The sequence below is a fragment of the Paramacrobiotus metropolitanus genome, unplaced genomic scaffold (genome assembly GCF_019649055.1).
Source record: "Paramacrobiotus metropolitanus isolate TYO unplaced genomic scaffold, Prichtersi_v1.0 Parri_scaffold0000034, whole genome shotgun sequence".
Taxonomy (NCBI): Eukaryota; Metazoa; Tardigrada; class Eutardigrada; order Parachela; family Macrobiotidae; genus Paramacrobiotus; species Paramacrobiotus metropolitanus.
The window spans coordinates 978,189-1,000,111 of NW_026570254.1; the positions used below are offsets into that span (position 1 = coordinate 978,189).

The 21,923-nt window shown below is 40.6% G+C and overlaps 1 protein-coding gene across 1 annotated transcript; it reads left to right on the top strand.

The window, feature by feature from the left end:
• The first annotated feature begins 1,019 nt into the window (after positions 1–1,019).
• LOC129589312 (inverted formin-2-like) lies at positions 1,020–21,872 on the top strand. The gene is given in 19 exon segments (XM_055484014.1): positions 1,020–1,298; positions 2,100–2,410; positions 3,990–4,430; positions 12,362–12,477; positions 15,465–15,624; positions 15,780–15,961; positions 16,222–16,530; positions 16,533–16,622; positions 16,625–17,034; positions 17,271–17,462; positions 17,544–17,715; positions 18,135–18,242; positions 18,310–18,380; positions 18,461–18,581; positions 18,671–18,835; positions 19,400–19,560; positions 19,674–19,894; positions 19,973–20,248; positions 20,430–21,872. Coding segments are annotated over 18 exon segments (4,539 nt in total). The 5' UTR covers positions 1,020–1,298; positions 2,100–2,295; the 3' UTR covers positions 21,659–21,872.
• Positions 21,873–21,923: the final 51 nt, after the last annotated feature.

Genomic DNA, 21,923 nt, shown 5'->3' on the forward strand with positions numbered 1-21,923 from the left:
CTGTGACTCCAAATTTCTGATTGTACAAACATGATAAATTTGAAGATGACTCAAACGATCAAGAGAAAAGCAAAATTTAAATACAAAGCTGGTTGGTTTACTGGTTGACTACTGCATTTTTCTTTTGAAAATCTGTAAAGCGGATCACGTATGTCCATAATATTCAGCGGATACTCTTTTATCCTTTGGCATATCCGTGAATGTCCCGAATGTATACAGACTCACCACAGCAAAAGATACTGCCCAGTTTACCCATACTTTTCGTCTGCCAGGAAGACAAATTTGATCGGCATGGAAAAAGCTGCTGATATTTTGCTAAACGTTTACCATTCGTCACACAAATCCCCGAAAGCCAATATTTAAGCCAGATTTGCTGTATGCTGGTGTGATTTCACCGAGTTTGTACTGTACGTTTTCCACTACGTGTTTATTACAACATAGTTTTGTGTTTGATTATGCTATTGGTCAATGAGATTTATTACTATTCGGTCCCGACAGCCGACGTAAGCGTCTTGGCTCGGTGTGACATATTAGCACGTTCGACAGACGATCAAGAACTAAACAATCTACATGTATAATTTATACAATAGGTTATTAAGGCAATTGCCGTGGCAAATAATGGAGAGAGCTGGTGTTTATATGTTATGACGGGGTCATCGCAGGTGGTCGCTTTGCATGTGCCTATACACACTCTACTAACACTTTTCCGTGTATATTCCAAACACTGGTAGTGTAAATTTGAAATTTTATGTAATATGGAAAAATAGACAGAAGCAGACGGCACCAGCAGTAAAGTGGTAAATTATATGCAGTTGGGTTTATGAACTGTTATTATTGCATTTTACGACAGTAACATTTTGCTTGTAATACTCGTTTATGTGTTATGCATAACTAACTTGCTAGTCCAGCTTTGAATTGCACTCATTCATGTCGACCGAGTAATCTCTTTGGCTGGGTGATGGACTACGTTCTGAGATGAAATATACCGTTTATGTTTAGTTATGTAATTAGCATAAACATGCCGGAAATTGGAGCTAGTTCACGTTAGCCTTTCGCAATTTAGACAGCGTTGTAACGATGTATATATCGACATTTTCCCCATCGTCGGTACCGACACGCAATCCTGTAATCGCCTATGTGACCTTTCATGCGTAAATATTATCCCGGAATTGCGTATGTACTCTTAGTGGCACCGAGGGTTGTTTCGCAATGAATCCCTCACGTAAAACCAGGGATGCAAGAGGAGAGATTTTTATTTACGGTTTAGGCGCCTATCGGTCTACATACGACTGAATACAGTAAGTAACAGCTGAGCGGACCAAAATGGTCGAATTTTTCCCTGATTCCAATGTTCGTGTTGCTGGTTTTGCAATCAGCTTGTCAAAAATTAATGTTTTTAAATAACAGTTGGCATAATACTGGTCTTCTCAATTAATCCAGTACCATACAGTAAAGACTAACTGTTTCTCTTAAACTGTTTTGACTTGTAAGAACTACCTTAAAAATGCGGGAAAATGGTAATTTTGACTTCCGTTTTGGGAAAGGAGACATCTTGCACTAATAACAATACTAAGATTTTAGCTATAGTAAGTTCTTGGTTTAGACCATGATCCAGCGTAACATAGTCATTCGCTTTAGTCGTAATTCTAAAGAATGTAAAGAACTAATGAAGTTTTTATTCTTTACGACTCGATGTCAAGATAGTGCACGGAAGTGCGTTCGTCAAATTAATTTAATATTTAAAAGTAATCAATCTGAGCTGTATTGCTCTACTTCTAAATGGTACAGACAAAAACAAAATAAATGGTTAAAAGCATTTTATTATAGCGTATTTTGACGCTTAACAATTTTGTTTGTCGTTGACTCGTTGCTAAAAATAATTATCAGAAACGACGAAAGCCAGAACAGTTTGTTTAGTTAAAAACTAAATATATATAAATATTATGCCTGCAATATATTAATGAGTTATATCAAGAACAGAGTTTCTTATCTCTGATTCTGATTTCTTGTAAAATCTTTAATTTTATCATTACACGCACCATACATTATCAGATCATTTTTTGAATTGTTTGATTTTTAATCTGGGTGTTTTATTGCAGATGACGACGCAGACTTCCTGCACGAAACATCAAAGCAACGCCGGACTGTGCTGCACAGTTTCTGAAACCGGTTGAGCGGGCAGCCGCCGTTATAGCCGCACTGAGCTGCACGAGGTTCTACATCGCTTTGTTTCGCAGTTCCTTCTCACTGACGGAAACCCAGGCATCTGCCATCAGAGCTGGCCATCAGACAAATATGGCAGCACGAACAAGCGCCTTTGACTACTGGAAAAGAAAAGCCGACAATCGTCAATCCTATGCACCGGTACTCGATCAGAATCCCGCCAAACGCGAATGGCAAATTCGTACAGGTAAATGATACCGCAAAGACGGCAAAGTATTAATTTATGTTGTGATCAAGATAAAAAAATTGTAGTATTAATTTACGTTCTGCGACAGCCAGCAGCTGCTTATAGAATTATAAATGATCTATTGCAACCCTTAACACAACGTATTATTGTATCTTTACAGAGCAGAATTCCGAATTCTGACAGTAATATCGTAGCACTTTTGTAATGGACTGTACGAGTAATACGACCGTTCATATTAATTTTTGCAATTTAATTTTATGTTTTGCTGATAATATTGCATTAGTTTTCTGTAGACATATATTTAGAACAGACGAATAATTTTTGCGTTTTTGTCGATGTTCATCGCACATCACGTATTAAACGTTTATGTCTTCAATGGCTGACATCTTTATAATACCATACTCGCTATACCCATAAATACAGCAGCGCGCGTACACTTGTTCTAATTGCGCTGTGAATGGCATTATATTGGTATGCTGAGAAGTATTTTCGTGTCGGTTATTGTGCGGATCTGCCGAATCTTTCAGCATAAATTTTCAACTCATGCCGCAAGATACGAACCTCACGAATGCTTTTTCACGAAGCCCCGACAAATGTGTGCAACAGAAAGCGCCAAATAATTGTGTCGTCGCTTGTAGCTGGCATGTCTTGACCACGATCTTGAAAATTCACTCTGCAATTTTTTTACTTTCTTAATCACGATCACGTACAGGCTGAGGATATCGGTGGCGATAATTAAGTTTAATTGTTACCTGTCCGCACATCAAAGAAGCTTATATGCAGGGATTATTAGATAAAGGTTTGTGCTTTTTATTAGTAAGTTGCGGCTTAACGAGGATTAGCGGTATAAACCTAAACTGGCCGAATATTTTTGCTGCTTTTTGTTTGCTTCAAGATAAACAGCAGTGCTGGAGTTAGGTATAATATTGGTATTTCAAAATAATTATAATTTATAAAAACCTTTTCTGAAATGATATAGATAACTATTACGAACGGAGTTTACCCTCTAAATACCCTTTTGCCTCTTGTTATGTGTAAACATAATTTTTACCCAAATGTCTTTAACCGTATTAAAATAATCCTAAATCCAAATTGTTTTTGGTGGTTCCAAATAGTTGCACTCTATACGATAAAATAGTTTTCCATAAAGTATGTATATCTTTTTATATAGCTATCGCAATTTGTTTGTCCAGAGAGAGGGTATTCGTACCTTATTTTACAGATTCGTACCTTATTTTAGTTAAAATGTTTTGTCATACGTAGTATTATACTTCTATTATGTACGTTATCTTAGTTAAAATATTTTGCTGTTTCTATAAAACGGAAAATACTATACATTAAACGAGCATAGTCATTACTTATTTTGGTACCTGGAACTGTTAGGCACCAGGGCATCGTTTTATTTAGAGCATGCCCCCAGCCACAAGATGCTGCTCTTAAGCTTAAACTCATCTTTATTTTTAATAACGCCGCTGATGTACAGCTTAAGCCGCAATCTGGTTTTCTTTTCAGCTTTCTTATGGCATAACTAGCTGGTTGTTTAATAAATGACCGTTTATAATATGTCGTACTGTTGTAGCGGCCTCACGGTTAACGCCCATCAGTTCGAGTGTCAGCGGCAGTCGTTTAACTCTCCTTAACTCCGCCCAGCCAGCATCTAGCGGGGTCTGCACGCCGGCTCATTCCACAACATCGTCAGCACTCTTTGAATCCTTAGAACCAGATCAAGTGATAGCCACTTTACACCGGTCACCTACTAACGGAAATGTTTTTACCGCATTGAGAAAAAAACTGGCCAGTAAGAATCCCAAAGACAAATGGATCGATGCATTCTGTAAGGCGGATGGTGTACACTTTCTCATGGATACATGGAAAACATCCCGCGACAAACCACTACAAAAGCTATCCGATGCGTACTTTCAAAGGGAATGTATGGAATGTCTCAAAGTAGCCATGGAATCGCCGGTAACTTTGGATTACATTATCGAAGATGTGGAAAGCCAACAGAAACTTTTAATTGGTAAGTCTGATATGATGTTAAACGATTTGCACTGTCGTGCATGTGTAAAAACTAATCCCGGTTTAATATTTACTTGTAACGGGTCAAGAAGTATCGTTTTTCTTTCGCTGCAAAATGATACGTGCAATATTCATAAAGTGCATGATTCTGTAAACCGATTTGCCGGCTTATGCTTAGCTACAGCAAATGCAAATACTTTGTATCTACAAAATCTACACTTTTGATGATATGTGCTATACAAAAGCCCCAATGTTGCAACAATGCAAGGCATCCAGAATTTGCTCATAATGAAGTCCCTTTTCCAAGCTACTTATTTTTATTTTGGTTCGCTCTTATACAAAATTGCCGATTGCTGTTTCTTCTTTTGTAAAACTACATTAAATCCCTTCAACGAGTTTTCCTTATTTAAAAATTCAGACAGACAGCCGAGATGATTTTGTATGCTAGATTCCTTATTCCTTTTTGTTATTCATGATGGTGGTAGTTTTATTACAACTAAGTAAGTGGATAACCGTTTTTTAGCAAGTACGGAACACTGCCATAAAATTTTTGACCGATTAACTGCCATGCTCGTTGTACGGTGTGGTGAATAATATTTTGACCAGTGACAGGAATTCGAGCGGTGCTTACATGTAGACCACATATGGTGCAGCTGATACTCAACATCTTGTCTTTCCATGTCAGAAGTTAGCCATGTTACGATCTGCTTCGGCGAGGAAAAAGCCAAATATAAGAATATTTACGATCGGAAAAGAGATATATGAGTTTAAAGTGGTCCGGTCACTTATGGCCATTTTGTTACGCTGTGGCGACGCTCGTGTGCCTCTGAATCAATAGCGCGTAGGTATACGCTAGGTGCTGTGGTGATTGTAAAGAGCCCAGCTAGTTAACTGGTCCAAAGTATAGTAATCGGTATAACTGTATTGTGTACAAATCTATACACACCGGTGTAGTGAAGTGAATCGATAAGTTTGTAGCAAATTTCCTGTTTATGGGCTGATCAAACATTCAGTAAAATTGAACAATTATGCCAGACATAAATTATGGCCATATTTTTCACGGGAAGTGTGCTGTTGGAAAGTAAAGGCAAGTGTTCACTGCAGCAATTTGTCACAGCGCGCTATCTGGATAAGACTCGCTCACTGGCGGACATAACGATAGCCATCGCGGATAATTTGCTTTCGCTTTCCCTGAAGTAATTTCTGTTTCCGGAGGGAAAGATAATTGCGCTTATGCGAATGCAATGCATACGTTTGTACCAGATTTTTCTTTGGGGTATTTTTAAGTAAATATGCATTCTGCAAATCCGGCAATTAATTATAAAAAACACCACCACTTGACCAATTGATCGCAAACGGTTTTTCACAGACAATATACACACACGGTGCTGTTGATCACGAATTCACGATGGTTTGAACACATACATGGTCAAGTGCAAATGGCTTTTGTGTTTTCCAGTCAGTGCCCGTTTTACATGATTTTTAATCTGCTTGCATTTTAAACACGAGGAGCGTGTTGCTCATTAGAGGCAATGCTAAGCATCCAGGCATTTCGTTACTGCGTGCGTCATTCACATTTCTACGAGGTTTACTTATGGAACCTTCATGTTTGCAATTAAAAAATATCTATTACTTTACCGAAAATTGTTTCGTGATAAGCTTCAACATATTTTTTTGGGTTTTTTAGTGGCTATCATTGTTTTGACGGCTTCTGTTTTCGGACAAGACATAGTCCAATATAAATAAAATTCTCCGTAAAAACCTGATTAAGTCCTCTTAAGTTTGTGCTGTATCTGTTAAAAAGGGTGATATTTCGATTAAAGAACTGCGGGATTATCCCGATGAGCACAGTAATTCAGTTTTACCAAACATGTTCAATGCAATTAAACGATGAGCACCGTACCGAAATAAGCAAAAGTTGAAAATCATATCTGTTGAACTCAAAAACTGATTGTCACATCGGGATTATGACGAATCGGATTATAAATTGAATGTTGCAATAACCTGCGTTATCGTTTAATCCTATATATAATCTTCTTGTTTCACAATTTCCATTTGTTGCGGAGCCCGCTCGCAGACCAAACCGGTATATGGTAGTGGTTTGCACTGGTTTCAGTGAAGGGTGTTAACGTATTACACTAGCATGTTAAGTTTGTTTTTTGCCAACATCTTCTTTTCAGTAGTTCAACAATTTTTCGCTTGGCCTTCCTGAATTCTTTCTGAAAAAAATGTACAATGGGTAGAATTACTAAAATCCGAAACCGACTTTTGTTTACAGTGAGGTACACTCTTTAAAATTTTTATGCAGAAACGTCAAGCATGACTATGTTTGTGTATTATGTGAGTACACCGTACACGGTGTTGGAGATCAGGTGAAGAGTAACACCTCGCAGCATTAATCGTACATTTCGTGACATGTGGGCCCATGATGGTGGGTTCAATTCCATCCAAATAGTCCACTTAACATTTCTGTAAGAACTTGACCCAAGTACGACCCTAGGTTAGAAAACTAGCTCAAAGACCATTTGCAGTCGTGGGCGCTCTTCCGGATGTTATTGTTTTTTTACTGACCAGCTCTTAACTTCGCTGTTCCTGTTTATTAAAGCAGTTAGCGTTGCAACAGATTACAACGTGGTAGAGTAATAGTAGCTACTGAAAAATTTATTACTAAAACAAAAAACGATGCTAATAAAAAATAAAACGCACATCGGCTATACATGTTAATAAAACGAGCTTTAAGGGACGCGGAAATTGCAAAACAGGGTTTGGTTAAAAACGGACCGGGTTGACAAGCAATGTAACAAAATACTAGAGTAGTACTGCGAAATTGACGCTGATGTCGAATCTGTATGTACAGTATATCTGCATGGATTATGGATATGGCATAAATTCTCAATAAGCAAGATACAGTAATTAGCAATATGAAGAAGGTCACTGTTGGTTTCTAACAACAACATTATTCTAGAAAGTAGAAGGTACGAGCCAACGAAGTCATTTTCGTGGATGCTGTGAAGCACTCTTCGTTCTAACAATTTTGACAAATACAGAGTACATCAAGGATGCTTAAATACCAGGTATTAAATTTGGCGGATCCATTTGGATGTAATACTGCACTTGTGCTGTGATACTCATTTACTATGTGTTCACTATTGCGGTACAAAAATATTGTATCATCGCATTCTTCCGTGACTGTAATGTTAGCGATTGTACATATTACGAAAATAGAATGCCATTGCTCAGCTTCTTTAAAAAAATTTTCGATTGGAAAGTACCTTCATTGCTCAATGAAATAACAGCAGCGTTTCGTTTGCAATGGCACTTTGCACTCTATGAGTAAGGAGGAAAAATTCCGGAATATCTTTTGAGCAAAATATTTGATAGTATTTAAGTAAACGAACCACACTAACTCAACTTACGACGAAGTCATTTGTTGCTACATTTGAACGTAACAGCTGATACTCCTATAACACTGATGTTGATGTAAACAGACCTTTATACCAATTTACGGTTTCACACTCGTAAAAGGTTTCCCCGTGCTACCGGTACTGAACCAAAACAGCTAGGAACTCGCATATAATTTGGTAATATCATTGGTGAAATGTTCTTTGATTTGCCAGAGAGGGGATTATTTTATTTGGCAACTTACTGACCGGTAAACCTTTATAATGATGAATATTCCTTATTAAAAAAACAACTGGAAAGTAATAGTGGAAGCTGACTACTGTTTCATGCAAGTGATTACATGGACCTTTAATTTTCCTGAGGATACCAAGTTCCATCAATCATATCGTTCAAGATGATTGTAAGTGCTAATTTTTTAAAGGTTACTGCGGTTTGCAAGGATTATGTTCTATCAGTTAAAACTACTCGAATAGGGTATTTTGATTAGTTTATGCGTACGGTACGACTGGAAGATTGTAAATAGTTGTAAGAGCATCAGTTTTATAGTCCACTCTGTAATACAATACTCTACTTTGCTTCCCAGCTGACTGAATTCGATAAATTCACCGAAATGCAGATACTTATTGTCATGGCCGAAGCTTCTGTGTATTTAAATGCAAAAAATTGTGAAGGCATAAAATATTCATTAATGAATATTTTATGCCTTCGCAATTTTTATTTGATGCCTTCATTTATAAAAATCAGTAATGGTTTTTGTAAGAACACTCGTTTTTTTTACCGTAACGAATACCGTGCAAGGAATAGCGATTCCCATAGTTATTGAATTACATTTGCTCAGAAGACAAATATGCCAAATGTAATAGTAATTAATTAACCCGACAGAGACTGATGTATGTGCATTTCTAGCAACTAAAAGAAAACCGAGACTTAATTATGCAAATCACTTCCATCCGCAATAAAATTCGAAGGTGTACGGATTTGAAAATTTATTATTGTTAATTGTGCAGTCATGATCATATCAATTTTGTGGCTCCGATTGTGAGTCACACGCTTAGCTGTTACTAAATATAGGCGTCTCGGTTTGAGGTGACTCACTGTCTTCCAGCTTATGCTCCAGAAACGAACCCAAGAAGACTCTGTATAGTCATATTGTATTGATTTTCTCACAACACCCGCCACGAACAATCCCGGTTCCCATTAGCATACTCCGCCGCGCGTGAGGAACCGTAAACAATTCATCTACACAATCAATCGATACTTTTCTGTCCCGTATTACACTTCTTGATCTTTTGAACTTCCCAAATAACTTTCTGCTGCGATGCGCCCGTATTTTTTGTGAGGCTGTGCAACGCTTGGCTGTTGCACTGGACATTGTCCGCACTGGACGCTTCACGCATGTATCGTACGAGTATAAGTTTTTTTGCCGGCATATTTTACTACATTGTTATATTAATATTTATTTCCTAACATGCGAGTCAGCGAAATGTTACTGTCATATATTGCGGACTACATTATTCTGTAACATGTGGCTTGGTTCGTTATTATAAAATTAATCGTTTCAACCGCAGTTGCAGTTGACCACAAAGTATGCCAATGACGTGAACTGCTGCAAAACTTGGGCAGTTGTAAGCACTTAGTTTAGGTGGAGTTAACTTACAATTAGTACAGAAGCGGTTTGTTTGGAATATGCAACGTATTATTATTCTGTTCTGAGTCGATCCTAATGTTTTAATGGGTGATTAACTGTTTATCGACTGTCTACACTTTCTGGATTCGAGCGGATATAAAAACTAAATCCAGCGTAAATAAACTGCCCTGTTACCTCAGTTATGCTTGTGATGAACCCAGCAACCGGAAGAGAAAAAATGATCAGCCTGTTTTCTCTGAGAGCTTATGTAAGTATGGTGTGACCAAACGAACTCGTCACACATAAACATGATCTAGACGAACAGAAAATTTTCGCATACATGCAACTCGTAGGTAAACGTCAGAAATTTTTCATCCATTTATTTAAGTAGCTCGGGACAGTTTGCGGTCGATTTCACTTCAAATACTAACAGCAGCCGCTTATGCTGGGTGTTAAACTAATTTTGTGCACTGTGTTGTGTACCGTAAAATAAAGATATAGGTACTTATTTAAAGTTCGGTCAGTACCTCCTAATATCGATATACGATACCGTAATATTACTGAACAAAGTGATATTATGTTTTTTTCGTTAGTAATATCATGACGATACAATGTCATAGGATAAGATATTAAGCATGTCATTAAGCCTTAGCATCAATTAAGGAGATACTTAATTTTGATTGTAGTACTCAGTACTCACAGAATCAGTTTGGTTACATAACTTTTTATTACGCATTTTACTTAGTTAAAACAAATTATTCTACTGTAGCGTTTCGTTAAAAATGTGTAAGAATATGCCATTTTATAAAAATAAGCCAGGCCTATTTTTTGCATTGTGGAGCGAAAGTTATCCAGTTACGGGTACTGTATAATTTTTTTATGAAAATGTTACTGCTTTGGGAAAAATTCTGTTTTCGCCTCACATTGCGCTGCTTATAATCCACATACCGAATAATCCGGGGATCTTTTTTGTGGTTTTATGAATGCTGTAAATTTCAGCATACGCAGCTGCAGCATTTTTGCAGCAGAAAAATCTAGTGCTCTTATAGGTGTTTTTGATTGTACATCCAAAACTGCAACAACGACTTACACCACGTAGTTATTATCGTTATTATAGCGTGTTCGTCCGCCGGTCCGTGTTTTGATAGCTCTCTCATGCATATATGGAACTTAGGTTTTGTAATCAGAAAGTGCGAATAAAACTAGCCATTACGCGTGCCTTTGCAACATTTAACTACATTGGCAGCCGCATGAAGGAATCTACCTGAATCGCATCGATTAAACGATCTTGCCATCATCCGCTCGCTCTGAAGCTGCTGCTGCTGCGACGGCGGATGCAGTGTACAATACACATGTGTGCTGTCTAGACGTTGCGCTTATCGCGCACACATCGCGTTGCCGTTGCCGCGCATAATGCATGTATTGTTGCAGTGTAGTTTCCGGTCAGATTGTACTGAACAGTCGATTTCTCAATGTCCAACTTCCGTCAAGACGAAAATATTACTTTCATTCACTTAATGACATCTTGGCCATTATATCCATGAAGAATCGCTGTTCGAAGGATATTGCTCGGTGCTTCGCACACCCATGATGATATTGCTTCTACCATACATACGCGCCATCTTTTAATTCACGTAGCCTGTTATTATGCATTATGATTATCGCTAATTAATCGCCAAAGACCACAACTTCGAATATTTTGCCGCAATGGCCGCACGTAGCGTGATACTTCCGTTTGCAGCGGGTATGTTGTTTTTGATGGCCATGTACCGTGAATGATCTTGAAGTAATTATGTGGTTTTGTATTTGTGCTGTTCGGCTAACGATAATTAATTTGCTAATACTCGTAATGAATAGAGAAATGTAACTCCGGTGTTTGTCTAGATTCATGCCCGACGGCAAAGATGTAAATGCGTACAGAAATTTGATACCTCGATCTCTTGCGCATTTGTGTAAAAGCTTCTTGATATATGTAGTTGATATATGTAGTTTCTTCTTGATATATGTTTCTTGATATATGTAGAAGCCTCACGGCAAAGATTAGAATATGCAGAACGTAAATATAATTATTGTTGCTGTAGCACTGATCTACTGAGTTTTTGGGAAAGCCTCAACCCTTGCATCGCATCTCGGACTGGGTTATTCTTTCTAATTATAAAGCTCGTTCGGTTTGGCCTTGATTTGTTTTTTCTTGTCGTGAACATTAACAGCTGCAATTAAGCTCGACCGGACCAAACGCTAAATATACTGTATAGTACCGAAAGTGGTCAAGCCAGATCACCGTGGTTCGGCAGTTTACGTACACAAAGCTATTCTATTGTTATGCCCAATTGTGTTTGCATACTTTTGCACGTACAATACTTTACAAGGGCAGCCGTTATAATACTTTTGGCATATACTTATTAATTTTACTGAATTTCTTAGGAAAGCGTGATCTAAAGATCACGCTAACGTGTAGGAAGTAAGTTGGTGAAATTCAGTACTTGATAAATTGATCGTATTTATACCAAATTTTATTATGGCTATGGCTCATATTTTTCACGCGAATTGATGGAAACATTTTGCAAATGAAAATAAGATGTAGATGTAGATGTAGTTTTGTATGGTCGCTCATTATTAAAAATTCCCCTTATTGCAAAATCTTCCGGCATAAGTTATTTCGATGCCGATAGATTTAAAATGTTATTGTGTGTCCATACACTGTAGAAACGTCTTTACCGGCATTTTGGTTTTTGGACTTTCCAGTCTACCCAGGGCATTGATAATTGATCGAAACGACCTATTAGTTAACTATGGAAAGAAATTTGATGTAAACTACTAGGTTTATTTATTGAATCATTTTTATTTGAACTGCCCGACTTGGTTGTGAAATATCTGTATTTTAATATTTTGCGATTTTGTAGCACTGGATTCTTCCAATGCGGCCGTAAAGAAGCAAGCTATGGATTTACTTTCGTCGTTATGCGGGCATAACCAAGAAGGATATCAAAAAGTTCTGGACACGTTTGAGCGCTACAAAGTACGTTATGAAAATCGTTCAAATATGCGGTAATCGTGTTTGATTGATAGTACGACCAGAAAACGTACGAACGCAAAGGATGATCTGTGACAGAAACGATAAAACGTTTATTAGATGTCGCTTTGCATACATTCAAGACTGCGTCGGCGTCCACATTTGAGCTAAATTGTTTTATGAGGCAGTTCGTTCAAGGGCTACTGCACATTCAGGTTCCTGTAATATCGTAGTTGATAAAACATTTGATCAGAATTTATATGTAATGTTGTACACACCATATATAATCTGGAATCTGCGTGGTGGCAGCACAAAACAGCTGCTGCACGAGTACATGCGTCCACTGGAGTGTGGCCATTTCCCACGCTTGTTGACATGTAATAGAGATGATTTCCGTTCAAAATTTATTTATGTTACTATCCCATATCATTAACTACTGAAAAACTAATAGTGCGGCTAAGAAAAAAGCGCCGGCGCTTGAGAATTGGAATTTTATGCTTTACAATTATGTGCTAACAAGAGCCTCTGACCCTACTACTTTAATGGTTGATAAACTTATTTGGCTGGGCAATTCCTAAATATTTCTAAGCTAAATTAGAGCACAGAAGAAAAATTGTCTGACAAGAACCAAAAATTGTATACAGTAACTGGTTCCCGTGATAACACGAACAAAGTATATTTATATGAACTTCTGTGAATAATATTTAAATTACAAATGCTCTGTACACATATCGGTACGGATAACAATGCAGCTGGGAACACCACGAGCAACCTAATTGTATTCCAAGCAGTTTGTTTCGCCTCGCATTAGGAAAAAACATTATGTGCGTAAATTCATAATTCATTCAAATTCATGCTTATTTTGGCATGCTTGTTTTCTACATTTGTAGCATATTAAACGTGTATGCATGTGGTATTTAAGATGAAGATTTTCCTTTTCTTGAACGGAATTCTGCATCCAGAACTAATTTCGTCAGAATACTAAATATATGGGCGTAGATGCTACTGCACAAGTATTCGAGATTGTTATTTTTGTTGGGAAAAGCGCAAGAATAATAACTGCAGCAGTGGTCACATAAATTTTATGCTGGAGATGCAGCGCAATTCGTGTGCCACTAAATCGCCGATAACGGATCCTAATTGTTACATATGATGATTGATCGCTGATCGTAGCGCTGCACCGCACTCGGAAGCGCTCTGGCATGAGCGCCATCGTTTGTTTTGCAATAATAAATAATAATCTGTCGTGACAAAAGGAGCTGCGAGTTAAAACAGCGGGAATTCTGTTTGCTTAGTCGATCAGCGTTTTCACGAACAATACACGATGAAGAAATAGCGCGCATAAACACTGCAGCAGCTCAACACGCTAACGATATTTGTTAGAAAGCCAAGCCCAACAACATATGAAAAGAAAACTTTTTAAGTGCGTTTGCATTTTTTCCCCCCGAATTTTGGCCCAGATATGAAAATGATTTTCTGCACTATGACCAGCCGATCATCGCCGGTATTGACTGCAGCTGGGTGTTACACAAGACTTTGAAATGTTCAAGTATGCAAATCAGCGTTAAGATGGGCCATTTGAGTTTTAATGGATTACCAAAAAACACGCGAAGTGCAACGACACCGTAGCTGATAATCGTCACAGCAAACACACACACTCAAACCACGGCGGCGTAAATGAAATGAAACACGCAGTGAGCAACACTGTCGGCAGGTGTAATTGTTGGTATTAGACTGTATTAAACCGCTTTTGTACGATACTATTATATTCTCAAGATTGTCTTTCATCCGATGGATAAAAGGTGTTATTTCTGTTCGATGGAGCGGTAATTAATCGGATATCTGTTGTTGGCAATTATTTGTTACATATTTCTTGTTCTAATTTGTTGCTTGAGCTGCCAAATATGCGTTTATGTTTGTGTTGAGTGAATACACCGCGCTATGCATTTTGCCGGTTGTCATTCAGGGGCGCTTTTCAGTACACTGATTAATTATTACGTTACAAAATTCCAGCGCAGATTCCAACTATCAATTATTTTGTACGTTGCCTTCACCGGCGCGACGTTAATGTTACTATTCTTCGTGATTCATACCAGATTTAGCACTTTATCCGGCACAACAAGAAAACGAGAAATATTCTTGTCTGTTCTTCCATCCAACTGGAAGGCGCGCGCTTTTAAAAATACTGTATCAAATCAAAAAGCAGCCTAATTACTCTTTCTTGGCGCCAGATGGCTTTGTAATCCAGTGACTAACTTACTTTTCACCAGGCGTTTTCGAAAGTTTGTCCTTTTTTCAGTAAATTTCGATGTATCGATTCGAAGAACACAATTAAACGATTTTTTTTCCTTCTTACCGTTTAAAATTTAGTTACTTGATGGGAGGCTATTAAATTTTTGCAACTTGGAAAAAAGAGTTTGCATAGAAGTATGCAGCTTCCCTGCTGATCATTAGGCGTTAGGTTGGCCAATCAGCGTTTGTGACAAGTCTGGTGGCGTTGCTTACCGGGCACTTGCGCAATCTCGTTTTTTTGTCATTGGGAGATCGAAACTTTTCGAAACGAAATTATTTTAGATATGGTGTGTAAGTCAGTGTAACTGCCTAAATGGCAAATATTGATCCTTTTTTCGCATAACCAGCGTTCTATCATTTTCTGGGAGATAGCGCTTAAAGTGTTCATGCGCAGTTTATTGATCGATGCAACCTTTTCGTATCCCTGAGAGGCAATGATTCTGCGGCGTGTATTGTTGTGTGATAAATTACGTGCCTGCAAGGGAAATCGCATTATAATTCCCACTCCATTAAATCATCATTCGTAACTGTTTGGCGGAAATCAGCGCGCATCATCTGTCAGCGCAGCGCGCTCTTCTGCAGTTGTCTGCCTATAATCGCATCTCACATATGCACACATGGACACAGCTGGGCAGTGGCACAATCAGTATTCTGCGCCGCATAATGGCCGAATATCCGGTCTAATGCAGCTGCACTTGCAGGCTGAGAAGAACGACGGTTCGCGGTTCCAGTTGTTGGTGGATGAGCTGCGGCAGGCTAAGACGTCGGCGTATAAGACCACGTTGATCGCTCTCATCAACGCCATCATCTGCAACAACGAGGCATTACGATCGCGGATCCGTATTCGCAATGAATTCTTAGGTAAGTTGCAGTCAGTGGCATTCCAGTGTTGTGCTCGACCACCGTGTTAAAATTCTGTGCTGGAATTTTGCTTGTTGTGCATGCGTGTGTTGTCTGACTGGAGGCAGATGTTGACATTATTTCTTTTTTTTCTCCGCTTCCGTTATGTAACGCAGCACTGAAGGTGCATGACGTACTGGCCCAGATCCGCAGTGACGCCAATCCGGACGACGCCGATCTCTTCGTGCAGCTGGACACTTTCGATGAGCAGAAATTCGCCGACGACGCCAATCTCAGCAGCCCCGACGGGCTCGATCTGACCAATGTCATGGACGTGTTCCATGCTGTTCTTGCTCAGGCAGGTTGCCGTTGCACATGGAATTACTTGCCTTACACACCTTAAAATTTTTAATTAAACAAAAATATTTAGAACTAATTGTTTCATAAATTATTTTTATTCAAAAAAACTTTTTTTTTCGTATTTCTGTTTTCGTGCTCCTTAAAGCTTTGCTGTAAGGTTTTAACTACTGCTAAAAACATCAAAATTTATTGAGTAAAAAGTGAAAAAAGAATGCTTGAAATTCGAATAAAAAAAATAAATAATAATGATTGTTGCAGGTGGCAAATACCCCACAGGAAGCCACTTTTCTCAACCTGCTCCAGCATCTGCTGCAAGTGGACCCCAACGTTCCACTGGGCAACACGGTGTGGTCCACCGCGGAGAAGCTGGTGCACCGCGCATCCTTACTGGAAACCAAAGAAGACGCCGACCTCCTGCTGCGTCCACCGGTGAATGTCAATGTGCTGCATAATAAAGTGGAACGGCTGAAGAGTCAGCACGATCTGACATCCCCCAGCGCTTCGTCGATGCACCTCCCGTCCAGCGATCCACCCGTTCCTGCAGCGGATACAGCCCCGGTGTCCGCGGCCGTCGCTCCCCCCCTCCGCCACCGCCTCCACCCCCGATGGGCGGTGCCATGCCCCCTGTGGGGGCCGGTGCACCGCCGCCGCCACCCCCCCACCAGTTCCTGGATCATTCGATTCCACTAAAGGTCACAAGGCTCCTCCCGCCCCGCCCAAAGCGCCGCTTGCTCAAAATAGTCTGCCCAGTGTGCTCGAAGACGACAGTGTGCTGCCGCAGCAGAATGTTCCTAAGCCGACAACCAGGTTGAAGCCCTTTAACTGGAACAAGATCCCCGTGTACAAGGTAGTGGGACGGGATAATCTATGGACCAAAACCACATCCGGCAGGTCGGCCAGTATTGATTTCGGCGCCATGGAGAAATTGTTTGCCGCACCGCATGCGGAGACCGAAAAGGTCAAGGATGTGACGACGGAAATTGAGCGCAAACGGAAGGATTCCAACGAAATCAATTTATTGGATTCAAAGCGTAGTCTCAATGTGAACATCTTCCTCAAGCAATTTAGAACGTACGTTAATAGGGTCATTAATCGGTCTGTTTAATCAGGACAGCCTGTATCGATTTTCACTTCGCGGTAATAATCATGTTAAAAACGTGCTGCTGTATTAAGGTATAATATATGTCTGTGTGGGTGGATGTTTGCATGGTGCACAATATACAGAGTAGAATTGAAGTATACGTTGACTGAACTTGTAGATATGACTTCTACGGGAAGGCTTACCTTTATGAATTTTATCTTTTCAGCTCCCATGAATCAGTAATCGAGGCAATAAAAACCGGAAAATGGGAGGACAAAAACGGTGCGGAAAAGCTGCTTGGGTTAATGAGGCTCTTACCTGAATCGGATGAAACTGATATGCTACGAAACTACGAAGGCAGCATCTCCAGATTGGGCGCGGCAGAAAAGTTTCTCTTACGACTTGTTCAAATACCAAAGTAAATAATACTGTTCACATTTTTTTAAATAGCTTTGCTTCGGCGGTACTTATTGTTAACTGATAATTTTGACGTTTTCAGTTATAAACTGCGAATTGAGGCCATGTTGTTCCACTCGGAATATCCAGCTACTGATGATTATTTGAGATCTTGCGTTGACTTAGTCATAGAAACTGCGGTGGACATTAAGGCAAGCGCTCGGCTGCATGAAACACTGCATATGGTGCTTCTGGCCGGCAATTTTCTCAATACTGTAAGTGGCGCATGAGAGTTACACTCGGTTAAGCGTTTGCTAAAAGTTAGAAAGGTCAAAACTCTAATGTTTTGCTTGTACTAATTGATTCCATATTTCTTAAATGGCACAGATTTTATGAAGCGTGCATTTACCATGTGAATAAAGTTTAGTTTGAAGTGTTTAGAAAAGGGTGTTGTAATGCCGAATCGTTACGTTAACGTTAAACGGTCTCAGACTCAACGTGAAAATTATTTTTAAAATCGTTTTTCTTTTTTGCATTTTATATATGTGGTATTTTTTGAGGTTGTCTGTTGATCACTGTAGTCGTTTTATTTTCGGGTTGTTAACTTATTTGTACGGATTGGCACCAGTGTCGTACGATTTTCATGTTATTTGTTTTGATTGAGATTTAAAACTATTGGTTTGCGCTCTTCTAGGGTGGATATGCTGGAAATGCAGCCGGATTCAAACTGTCCTCCTTGTTGAAATTGGTCGACCTTCGTTCGAATAAACCATCTATGAATTTAATGCACTGCATTGCGGAGGTAAACCCTACTAGTGTTGTCTGTAGACACATGCTTAATGCCCAAGTAATTACTTTCTTGTTCGCAGCAAGCGGCATTGACCAATCCATTGCTCTTAAATTTTCCCGATGATATGGATCATTTGCACCAAGCAATCGAGTATGCTGTATCAAAACATATTAGGAAATTAGGAACGCTTTATGTCGGTTAATAAGAGTATTTTACATTTGATTACGTAGTGTATCTACCGAAACCCTTATGATGGACATCCGGGCTATCTGCTCGAAGTGCCAAAGACTGACGGAACAGCTGGAAACTGCCGATGCAGAAGTCAAGGAGAAAATGCTCCCATTTTTAGAGGTAATTTTGTTATTAGCTTTTGTAATGCTACATATGGTTTTCTGTCGCTGGCGGCTAACCTGTGTACTGATTGCTTTTGTTTTAATCAGAATGCAAGGAAGGATTTGAGTGAACTTAACGAACGTGCGCTCGAGATGGAACGGCTTCGCGTTGAGATGGCAGAATTTTTCTGCGAGGATGTTACAGCATTTAATTTGCAAGATTGTTTCAAGATTTTACACGCCTTCTGCCAAAAGTTCCGGAAAGCAGTTCAGGTAAGATTGTGCCCGCTTTTGTGACAAGATTTCGTAACTGAATTAAATCAACAGCGAGATTTTTCGGTCTTTAAAATTTGATCATTTTAGTTAGTGTAAATCTGTGCAAGCGTATTGATCTCTGCACGGGATGTTGCCGAATAAAAAACAAACTGCAAGATCAGTTTCGTGCATACCCAATATTGATAGTAGGTATCTGACTTCTTTTGCGCCGGGCCAGACTTGATTCAGACACCAGGCTACAAAAAGGGGTAAATTATGCATACTTGTTGAACCAATCAGACCACCCAGGTGGACGTAAATACCAGTGGTTTAACCTGAATCTGATGATGGTGCCGGTAAGAGCGTGTACCATTTTTTCCGCAGTTGATCTCTGCTGCGAACGCGTGACCGACATTTTCAGCTTTTATTACCTGGCTTGGCCAGAACCACTTGACCTTGAAAATCGAGCCGCAAAAAAATGCGTTGATCGTGATAGACTATTTGCATTTCGCGGTTAATAGTGCATAATTGTGAACATCCGTACTTGTACTTTAATTAACGAACGTGGTGGTTTGTCATTAGGAAAATGAACAGCGAAAAGTGCAGGAAGAAAAAGCGGAATCGCGTCGGTTAGAAGAACAAGAAAAACGCATGCGCCGACAGGCTGCCGGCGAGCTGAGCGATAGTGCTATCGATAGTTCGCGTTCGAGCTGGAATACCATGTCCAGACACTTGTCCGAGCGGTATGGTGACCTTTCGATTTTTTATGATTAAAATTAATTTTGGAATTAGTTTGTCCGTGATCAGCTACCTAATGTCTGCTATACTAAGCAGCTAATGGTTAATTTGTTGATAGCAATGGATCAACCAGTGACAATGAGTCTGGCTCAGTTTTCCGAAGGGATAGCATGCTTGACAATGGTTATGCATCGGATACCGGCGCTAAAAAGCGAGCACGACGAATGATCCGATCATCGGACGAAGACGACCTTATGGAATATTTGACCCAGGGAGCAGAAACACCTTCAGCGCGGTCATCCGCTCGGCCCCTTTTGGGAGAGCTCCTTCCTTCATTCGGTAACAATCGGCGATTTGCATTGGCCAAAAAGTATTTCTTGAGAATGATTAAGAAATGAATTCGTCGCGTGGTTGTAGGCCGTCATTCTCTGCGTTCCCGCCCGGCCCGATCTCACGACGCTTCCATTGATAGTCGCGAGCGTGCGACAAGCTCTGCTACGAACGTGGTGGTGCAGAATGGTGGCCCACAGAATATCGAGGAATGGCTACAAGCTAACGAAAGCATGAATGGATCGCTCTCTGGGTCGCAGATGCGTCTAGCACAAATCAAGTCCGCGCCGACTTTTCGTACGGGCAACCTTCCGGCTCAGAACACTGCACCAGGGGGATCTAATGCTGGCCAAAATGCCAATGGTAAGTGATATACATCAGCTATGTACTTCGAGTTATCACATGTGTAGTAGTGTACTGCTTTTCGATTTATGGGTGTTCTGCTGTCACATTGGTCATGTAACTGATGTCAGACATGAAAAGTACGATTTTTCTGATTACAGTTGCCGAATTGACTGCAGTTTATTCATATCAATTTCTTTAGGTCTCAAATCCCAACTGGAGCAGCCTGCGCCAGTCGTGTCTCCAGTTCGCTCTCAGCAACCGTTCCAACCAAATCCGATTGGTTATGAAAGTACCGGTCGGGGTATCGGTAGTCAAACTGCAGCTAAACCCGGTGGGGCCGTCAATGGCAAATGGAATCCCGACAGTGGTGACCAGAAAACCCAAGCGATCCAACAGCCTCGCCCGTGGGCCCCCTCGCAGACACTGGCCAATAAGATGCACGTGTTTGATCCCAAAGCCGGCTGTCCCGGTGAGCCACTGGGCAGTGGCACCGCATCACCGGCTTCGTCTTCCTCTGAGAACGTCCAACCGATGGGTGGACGATCGGGAGAGGAAACCGACACGGATACGCTGAACGGCAGTGAGAAAGGCAGGAAGCAGCTGAGCAGCGCCGCGTCGCAGCGTCTACGCAAGTGGCGTCGTCTGCCGGCTACCAATGGAAAGTCCATTGACGAAGAAGTTCTGACGGACACTTCGCTGGACGATGCGCCGCGATCCACCGGGCTCAGCGTGCGAAACCAGAATCCGTATGACAGCGCCCGCAAACAGACGCGAACACTCCGAGAAATGCGAGAAAGTAAACGGAATACTGAGACGCCGTCGGCGCGCAGGGCGGCCTCGTTTGGGCCGACCGATCGGGTGCGACGCGTGCGTGATGTGCCAAAGTCCGACTCGGAGGATGTGCCAAATGGTGTGGCGACCCCAGTGAAGACTCCGACGACGGGAATCAGTGTATTCGATCGGTTGTCGGCTCCGAAACGCAGCAGTCCGCCGTTGGAGCGCAGTACAGCGATCTCGCCGGGGAATGGGACACGGAAATCGTCGGTGCCGTTATTGAATGGCAAACGGCGTGGATCGGGTACCGGTAAGAACAGCGATGATAACGGATCGGATGATGCCAAATCCTGTGTGACGTCCAAGTCCCACAATTCAGACGGGTCATCAGCCAGTACGAACAGCTCGGCCAGTCGGGCGACCAATCGAACGACCACGCGGGTCACTCTGTCGTCGCGAACGCCAGCCTCGTCCATGACACGCCCCGGCGACTTGAATATTTCGGGTCGAACGCGTAGCGGCGCACAGAAGAATCCCGATGGAACGTTCACAACGCGGGTGACGGACTACACGTTGCAATCACCGGAGTCTCCTAAAGTTGTTAAAGCTGCCTTGGTGCTGAGTGCACCTGCTACTTCGCGAATGCGACATTGAGGTTTTGTTTTTGGATGCTGATTTTTGGTTGTGAAATATTTTGGAGTTTTGTTTTTCTGATATAAGAAATAGCCTTCCTAATGTCTTGGATTCTTGGGTGAACAATGGTGATGGGTTACAGCTATAAAGACAGGCTCTTTCTCGATAATTTGTGTGTGCGGTCCAGATTTTAATTTGTAAAATTTTGATCTATGGAATAAAAGAATAGTAATTAGTTGTGTGATCGTTTACGATTGGCCAGAGTCAGATTCACCCCGTTATGACG